Source organism: Drosophila montana, unplaced genomic scaffold (assembly GCF_035044405.1).
Source record: "Drosophila montana isolate Dmon_TW-CO22-7 unplaced genomic scaffold, ASM3504440v1 contig_402_1, whole genome shotgun sequence".
NCBI lineage: Eukaryota > Metazoa > Arthropoda > Insecta > Diptera > Drosophilidae > Drosophila > Drosophila montana.
The window spans coordinates 4,757,903-4,767,503 of record NW_026998739.1 but is presented as its reverse complement, the minus strand read 5'-3'; the positions used below and the strand labels follow the sequence as shown (position 1 = coordinate 4,767,503).

Below are 9,601 nucleotides of genomic sequence, written 5' to 3'. Positions count from 1 at the left end.
AGACAGACAGAGAAACAGACGGACAAGGCTAGCGAAACTCGACTGTAAATGCAGAGCAAGAATAAATACACTTCATAGGCAGAAGAAGCATACAACTGCCTTTTACATGCCGTTCAACAAAAAAAAAAATACCCCTTTTACCACTTACGTTTCAATACAGGGTACAACAAAGAAATATTTAAAAAATGTATTCCTTTAAATCCCACCTTAGCTATTATCAAGAGTGTGGTTGAATGCTAGGCCTCAATAAAGCTTAAACTGATTTTAAATATGCTCACTGAGAACATAAAAGAAATTATTTAACGGAACAGCCACAATAATGATAATGATGAGGCATAGAAAGCGATTAACAGCACACGGCACATGTAAACAAATGGCCGAAACACAACAAACAAGGACGATACACTAATCACCTGTTAGGGTAGAAGGAGCTGGGCCTTGGCCATACACTTGTTATAAATTAGCTTTGAGCCCATATATAATCAGGCGTGGACTTCGGTCTCTCAACATGTAAACAAAACTACAATTAATCAAAGATTTTACTTGCTAGCTGGACTTTATTACACGCAGCTTTGCTTAATTGCATAAATAAAAGTCTGACGTGTGGCAGCGAAAAGAAAAAACCTTAATTAGGCCGCCGCCCAGATGCAAACCCAGACTCAAGCTTAAACTCCCCATGGAGCTGACAAATAAATAATAAAAACACAAATTGACACACAAATGGGCACAGGGAAAATGGGGTAAATATAGCAAATTGCTCACAATAGACAGGCACAAACTGCTAAACAAGGAAGTGCAACTAACTCTCGGACGGCGAAATGTTGTGGGGGCAGAAAAAGCCATTAGAAGGCAAGGCTAAAGGTTATCGTATTGTCAGAGTGGCCCAGCCTGGGTTTAGATATTTGTGAGTGCGTGTGTGTGAATGGTGTGTGCGTGGTGTGTATGCTCCTCTTAAGGGTCGCAAACTCAGGCTTCTATTAATAATCTGCGCAGCAGGGAGGCAGAGTTGAAAATATCCACTTATATGAAATGTCCGAGGTTTGTAATTAAAACGATTATAATTGTTATGGCCGGGATATGTACACTGCGCAAAAGTTTCGAAGTGTTTCGTGGTTTGAAGCGAAGAGAAGAGTTCGAAACAACCTAAGTTAGAGCTTTGGGTTATTCAAAAGAGTTAACCTGGAGATAATCGAGTTAGCATCAAACACAATCATTTCGCTTGGGTTCGAAATAATCGTTTCTATGTGCATCTCATACATCCGTTTAGTGTCTCACATAAGCGCAACACAAAACGTGGCGCAGGTAAACTCGAACATGTTCGTCTGAATCAAGCAGGTCGAACTTCGTTGGTATGAAAGTCTTCAGGTTCGATGAATCGTTTATTCTGCTGAACTCAATAATCGAAGGCTCGAGTCTTGTTTTATTTACATTAATAAAGTATTCGAGTTTAATGCAAGAGAATTATTCGATGCAGGGCTCTAGATTGCAGCCCCTAGAAGGACGTATGTGTAAATTTTTGAACTTTTGTGACTTAATTCTTTTGAATAAATGTATATCTATTCACATACGTATATACAAATATTTATATACATACACACATATGTATATAAATATACAAAAAAAAAATAAAGCCACAAGTTCAAAAGTTACGCATCAATCCAAAATATTGATCGTTAAAGCATTTAATAGCCAATAAGCCTCGTAATCTTTAAAGCTCTAAAAAATTGTTCCATGCTGAAAAGTTGTGGGCCAAAAAACGTTGTCTTTGCAATTGATGGTTTATTGAAACATCGGCGCTCAAATTGTAGTAAGCCATCCAATATACCAGTAAACAAATATATGTCCATGCATTAGGATCTTTTCTTCATTTCTATTTCTGTTTTTTTTCATTTTTGTTTTTTTTTTTTTGTTGGGTCCAACATCACCGAGTGGTCGTAAGAGCCAAATGTGTGTTGGAGATTATTGGACCTTTTGATAGAAGATCAGTTTTTGTACTTTTTTTTGGAGATTTCTTGAAGTGCCGATGAAAACGACTAGAGCTCCAATAGAGCTCCCTGCTCAATTGCCGCGTGAGTCATGGGAATCGATATTGGAGACCCACTGAACGGGATTGACATATATATTGGATATGGTGCCACGCAATGTATCGAAGCCCTGATTCAGAGGCACCGGCTTTGGCCGGTTGCCCACCGATTTCATCCAATTTTGCCAGGCGCCCTCGGACTTTTGCTTGCGCTGTTTCTCTAGCTGCTCCTTGCTCTGCTGCTTCTGACGCTGGCGTTCACGTTCGCGCTGCTGCTGCTGGGTCTTGATGCGATCCCACTCCTCCAGGCGCTTCTTGGTGGCCTCTGGGGTTTCCTTGCGTGTCGGCTTGACGCTGCTGCTGCTGGGTGCCATGGCGCTGCCAAAGCTGGAGCTGCTCGAATAGCTACTGTAGCTGGCAGTACTCTTGATACTGCCAGTTGCAGTCTTCTTCTGCTGCAGCTCCTTCTGCCTGACCCATTCCTGATAGCGCTCCTTGGCCAGACGCTGACGCATTGCGGTCTCTGCGTCACGCTTCTCGCGCTCCTGCTTGGCAGCCTGTTGCTTCTGTTGCTTTTGACGCTCCTTGCGCTTCACCCACTCCTGATAGGCCTCTTGGCCATGTCGTTCCTTCTCCTCGTCCAGATTGCGAAAGTATGTGGACGAGCCCGACGAGGAGGTGGTCGACATATTCAGACTCAGCGATGGCACAATATTGCTGCGACTCTCGGAGGGCTTGAGTGCGCCGCCGTACATATCAGTCCAGCTGCAAGTGGATGCCGAGGAGCAATCATCCCGACGTACTGTGGAAGACTTCAAATTGAATGTTCGATTTGTCATCTGGCTCTGTGTATCCGCTTGGTCGTTGTCGTTGTCCAGCGGATTGGCCGGGTCCATAAAACGGCAAACCGTGGCGCTATCAACAGAGCCCAGGCTGAGTACATCCTCGGGATGCAGAGTGGGCCCAAGGCTAGGTGTGACGCTATCGATGGAGCTCAAACTCTGTGCATCCTCTGGCTGCATATTGGACGACATGCGCGAATGGCATGCCATGGGGCCATCAAACGAATCCACACTTAGCGCATCTGACTGGATCTTTTCATCATCTCGGGGGCTACAAACGGTGTCGCCGTCAATCGAATCGAGATCATCTGACTGAAATTTGTCATCGTTGCCTGAATACTGATTCAGTTCCCTGCGCTTAACCGCATCATCGCGAGTCTGCATGACGGTCTCCTCATCGCTGGCGACATCCAATTGATAATCACTCTCAGCGCCAACATCATCGTCCCCATTAACTTTATTCTTGCCCTTGCAGTTGCGATCATAGCGATCTACATCAAAGCTCGCCACTGATTCGAGATCAGAGTCCAAATTGTTGGCACCACGACCACGAGTGCCGTCAAATGTGTAACAGCTCTCGAGGTCATCGTCCTCCTCTTTAGACGCCACATAGCGCACAGTGGGCGATACGTAGGAGCGATTACTGTAGCCTTGCACTGTACCAGAATCAGTATCCTCGTCACTTAAATCGGACATGGGCATTGAGCTAGTGCCCAGTCCAGAAATCACCTGACAATCGACCAACTTGCCCTCAGTATTGCGACGAGCTACGAAGGCCATTCTTCAAAAGACAGCAACGTGTTCTGTGGAAGAGCTGAAGAATTGGGTTAGTACAAGGATTTTATATTTTTTTTTAATGTTCTTTATGTTTATGTCTATGTTTGTTGATTGTTTCCAGTCATTTGTGTTACGAGTCCCCATCAACTCTGAAGTGAATAACCGATCAACGCCTACTAGAAGCAGAGGGCAGAGGGGAAAAGCGAATAGAATACGCAATGGTTGCTATGTCGAAAAATAATAGAAAGTATCCAAGAAGCCCATAATGGTTTCCTAAGAATATTTTCAAACAAGAAAAGTTAAGCTCCAGAAGAGATTCAAGCACCAAATGGGAGAAAAGGGTTATAAAAGATGTACGAAAAATATCAGAAAATGAACAGAACAAAGCCTACGTGGCTTAGCGTCGAACAATTAAGCGGCAAGTCGCTGGTTCAAGCATATCAAACGGGCAACGACACGTATTTTCTTTAAGTGTACACATATGTATTTTCAATTTACAAATGATTTGCATTTCCAGCTAATTTATGTGTACACTGCGCATAATTAGTAAAATCAACACAAAGTTAAATGAGATATTTTGTCGAGCACAATTATTTCTATACTTTTAACCAATAATAAATATATAAAATATTTAACAATGTGACGTCATTTTTTGCCAGTGTAACGACAAACACCATGCTACATAAAACGCGGCCCAATTCGCTCTCTGAAGCAAAATGAAAACATTTTAACTAATGACAAACAATTACTTAAACAACGAGTCGAACGAGTGGCACACACGACGACAGCAAAAGGTAATTAAAACTACACTACACACACACACACGCACACACACATGGGACTACACCCTGCTCGAAGTGTGTGTGTGTGTGTGTGTGTATGTGTGCGTCTGTGTGGGTGTTCAAGCGAAAAGTTGCCGACTCAAAAATCGCTTGTTGTGTGCGAATGGTTGTTATTGTCGTTGTTGTTGTTGTCGTTGTTCTTGTCTGTAGGTTGTCTGTTACCTGGCGCAGTTAATGAGTAGCGCTTTCATTTTTAATGAGACTTACCCACACACACAGGCATGTACACATATCAGATGCACACACACACACACAGACGAGTGGGAGTAAGGTGTAATAAAAAACTTATCGCTGCTCGCTTTTAGGCGCCCATGTGCGGCATTTGATAGACATAATTAAATGATTTTTTATGTGCTTAATTGTTGTATCTTGCACCGACATCGGCCTTATTAAAACAAAAAAACAATTAAGTGGCCTTTTCTACGACCTGCAAATGACTTGTCAAATGAGCGACAGGCAATGTCTGGCTGCTTGTCGGATTTTCCGCTTTCTTGGTAAAGATTACATATACATGCGTGTGTCTGATATTATTGCCTGACAGTTGTTTGCGACTGGGTTGGGCTGAGCGATGGGCCAGGCAATTTTAAAACGGAAGCATAAAGCCAGCTTGGCCCAGCTAAGCGGGTGGAAAATGTAACTACACTCTTTACTGGCACATAATTGTAAATTAGTTCGGGTAATTGAGAGTCGGGGCTTGAATTCCAGGCTATTATATGTATGCATGAATTGACCGAGAGCCTGGACGCAGATGCAGCTGCTGTAACTATATACGTATACACTTTTTCATATCTCTGGTACGGCCTATTCTTGAGTATGCCTCATGTGTCTAGTCGCCACAATATTCCTTTTCCCAAAAAAAAATTGAATCTGTACAGAAACAATTCTTGTTTGCTCATTTGCAGTTACTGCCATACTCCAGTAGAAGTCAGATGATTAATCTTCCTTCTTTAGTAAATCGTAGAACTATGCTTGCTGTTATATTTATTCACAAGTTATTTACGGGTGAAATAGACTCTTCTGGGTTGACTTACAACTTCTTTATCCCTACTAGTCTTACACGTAAGTATACTCCTTTATCGCTTAAATTTAGTTCAACTAACTATGCCATGCGCCGTGATGATTACAACAAATATTACAGAGTATTCACTACCTTCTATAAGGTCATCTATTATAAACTCTTTAGCAAGTAGATAGTCTTAGTCTATAGTCTTAGTTCGTATTCGTTTAGGTACTTTGCGACTCGTGTCGTAAGTTACACGATGCGCCCCTGGGTCAGTTGGGCAGAAGGTGTGTTGCAGTCGAGATTCGTGCGAAAAAAAATACGAAAATAGTTTTTCCTGTAAATTATGTCAAGCTAATCTTATCAATATGTATTACCTTATTAAATAACTTAAGTTTCCTGCACATGTTGAGCCTTTAAAGTGGATTTTAAAGAATGAATAAAATATATTTAATTTATATTTTGATTCAAAATGAATGACCGAATGGACATCTAGCAAAGACCTTGATTTAATTTCCCTAAATGTTTTTAATTAAATGTTTAAATGTTTTACATTAAATCGAAGCGTGTGATTCATGAGAATATTATTTAATTTGTGTAAGTGTAAGTGAACAATTCTCAATTCTTGAATTAAATGTTTAAATGTTTTACATTAAATCGCTGTGTGTGATGCATGAGAAAATTATTTAATTTGTGTATTATGATTTAATACTCTCATGCATTTAGTTTAATTTAAAGCTGCACCCAAATTATACACTAAAACATATTTAAGCCGATATTGGTTTTAAGCTACTCGTGCTAATAGAATTATTTGTATAAATACATTTTATATTATAATTATTATTCAGTAATGTCATTATGAATTATTTGTGATGTTTGTTAAATTTGTTTATGCCATTTCAAGGTTACAGCTTAGAATTGAATACTGCATCAACAGGACGCAATAAAAAAAAGAAAAAAAACCCGCCAAATTAAAAAAATTAATAATAACTAAAAATATGAATGTCGAAATGCAGGCGAAATGCGTTACTTTCAGCAGTAAGCTCTACTGCTGACAGTTGGCAGTTTAATTCAGAGATAGAAACAACATTTGCTCAATTAAATTCGAGGCAAAAGTAAAGTTTATTTATTTGTAAGTGAACAATTCTCAATTCTTGCTTTAAGCATTTCTAATTAAATCGAACACACTGCTACAAGGTCTGAGAACGAAGGCAGCTGCGGTCAACTAGGAAAAAGCTGCTGCAGTAGAGTGTGAGTTGTAAATTTAAAAGCAGCAACAAGAGCCAAATGCAGGCAAGGAGTGCGAAATAAATTAATTATTTAGGCAACAAGACTATGACATAGTTGAGTCCAAAATGACTCGAGCTTAAAGCTTAATCGATAGACAGCAGGAAGCAAAGGAGAAAAATACATGTTACATTTGATCAACTAAGCAAAATACTTGTTTGGTCGCACGCAGCGACAACTGAAATGCAACTATAACAAAATATTTGTTGCAAACAGCTTGAGGTCCTTTGTAGCACTGGGCTCTTTTAAAATAAGCCATTAAGAATCCAGTTGAGCGGAGCCCAACAGGGCCAACAGGTTGTTATTTTCGTTTCGATTACATATTTCATGCACGCACTCCAATCACTTTTCATTTTTTTAATTATAATTCCATTTCGCATAAAATTGATTATTATTATTATTATTTTTATTTTATTTATTGTTGTCTTTTTTTTTGTTCTTGTTTCGAGTATTGGCATTGCCATTGATTATTATTGCTGTTACGTTGTTTGGCCGGGCGCGCGTTTAATTAAAAACGTGACAATTTTACCTGTGGCCAATGCGATACATATTTCATCTCGCATACGCTCGGTGCGTGTGTGTGTGCGTTTGTGTGTGCGTTGGTGTGTGCGTGTGCCCAGAGCAAGTTTGCGGTCGCGGCCCTTTTATTTAAATATATAATTCAAAGCCTGTTTACAATATGCGCAACTCGTTTGCATTACAATTCACTTTCGCTTGCCCGCCAATTTAATTAACTTTCATAAAACTCAGTCCTGATGATATGGGCCCCATCATCATCATTATAAAATCAATGAACTGTAAGCCGAAATGTCACAACTGTTGGGATTATCTGTCCGAATGGGCTGCGAATTCAAGAATTATTTTTCGCAATTATAATCAACAACTGTGTTTGACATTTGCAATCAAATGTCAGGGCAATCGCCAGAATATGCCAACAAAAATAAACTCTGACAAGACCAAACTGAAACTTTGCTCAATTGTTGCTTAAAAATATAAAATTAAACTAAGACTGACTGCTTAGCATGCTCTATTTAATTAATTCAAAATAAATGCATCGAATATAACAAATTAAATAAATTTGAAAGAGAATTACAGGTAAAAATAACTGCAAGCAGAACAGCCATGAGAAGCAGCTCGATTTTAAGCAGTTGCCAGCCTGTTTCCCTGAACTTAAATCTCATTGAAAATCTCTGCTGGCAGGCGGAAATTTCCTTTAGTAGAAAAGCTTCATTGCAATAGATAGATAGATAATATGAATATACCCAAAAAGTATTGGACTCAATTCCTGAACGCATTGTAAGAAGGAAACAAAACGGGACTTGGGGCTGGACTCATTAATAATTTCGCCTTAAAAGAATTTATTTAATTTTTCCAATTTTTGATAACAAAGAAATTATATTTTCAGTTAATTTTCGTTATGATTAGAGTTTTATAGAATATTTTTTTTAGTGCGTTTCTTTTACAGCCTATAAAAAATTGCATTTTTCTTTAACATTTCATTTAAATAATTCTTTTAATATTTAATTTAAGTAAAATATTAAACGCTTTTAATTTTTAAAATTTTTCAGTTAAATATGAAATATTTTGTAAGTTAAATAAAATAATTAAGTAAAGTGAAATATTACAATTTTGCTTTACGTATTCCATTTAATTAAAATTTGCAATGCTTTTAAAATTTCATTTAAATATTTCTTGTAATATTCCTTTTAAGTAATATCTTAAATAGAATATTCAAAAAAAATATTATTTGTTATATTCCAAAAAAGGAAAATATTTAAAATAATGGAAAAATATTGTTTTCAGATATAAAAATCTCTCACACAATTCCGACTCCAAATGGCGAATGAATAATGAATGTCTTTAAATTTCTCTAAGTGTATGTATTCGATAAGTCTTTGTCCATTTGATGACTAGATGGATCAAAAGTTTGCCAAATATCTATTTGCGATAAACGATAAACGAGAACCTTTCGATTGCCAATAAGGCGACCTAAGTTGTATCCCCTATATGAATTTGAAATGCGTGTAAATTTATATAATAAAACTTATCTTTGACTTACCGGAAAAAGTGGTATGGTTTATCCCGTTGTGGGGACTCTCGTGTCTCAGTTGCACAACAATTGTGTACAAACGTTTACGTTGTATATATATATATATAAATATATATATAAATATATATTTTTGTTGGAAATGAAAATGTCTACAACTACGTGTGGATAATGTCAGTTGAATAATAAGTCTGGCCTGCTTATAGATACTAACAATATGAAATATATGCCATGTGAAATCGATTGGTTTTCCAGCACTGTAAATTGGATTAAATCTTATTGCGATTTTAGTCACGTTAAAGATCACACAGTTAATTAAGCAAACAAACTTCAAGTGCCAAAGTCCCGAGAAGTCCTTTAAAAGTCTTTCAATCAGCAGACTCCATCTCAGACCGCACACAAAAATCTTTGCGCATTGGCACCTCAGCCAAAAACGAATTGAAGACAACAACTCAACTTCAGTCAGGCCACAAACAAATCAGTTAAGTGCCCAGAAAAAAACCGAAGGTAAGAAATGGAAGACGCGACATCTTTGGCCAGAAACGCCATGGCATAAGGTAAGTCAATTTGCCTAATTGACTTATGGCCACGCAGAAAGTTTGACAGTTGCATCTTGCTGCTGGGCAACTCTCAAGTGGTTGATTTTAATTTGCCGAAGCTGATGCCGTGTATCGAGTTAAAGATACCGATTGGGTTACAAGTACAAAGCAAAATGCAGATACAACTTAATTAAGCGCTGAACAAAATTGAGCTTTTCTTTGTTATTTGGGTAGCTAAACAAAT

At 38.3% G+C, this 9,601-nt stretch overlaps 1 protein-coding gene across 1 annotated transcript; it reads right to left on the bottom strand.

The window, feature by feature from the left end:
* Positions 1 to 1,664: 1,664 nt before the first annotated feature.
* On the bottom strand, positions 1,665 to 8,988 carry LOC135439168 (histone-lysine N-methyltransferase, H3 lysine-79 specific). The gene is made up of 2 exons (XM_064697822.1): positions 8,831 to 8,988; positions 1,665 to 3,679 (listed from the first exon to the last, which is right to left on the bottom strand). The coding sequence occupies exon 2, from the start codon at positions 3,643 to 3,645 to the stop codon at positions 2,059 to 2,061; it is 1,587 nt and encodes a 528-aa protein (XP_064553892.1). The 5' UTR covers positions 3,646 to 3,679; positions 8,831 to 8,988; the 3' UTR covers positions 1,665 to 2,058.
* Between the last annotated feature and the right edge of the window lie 613 nt (positions 8,989 to 9,601).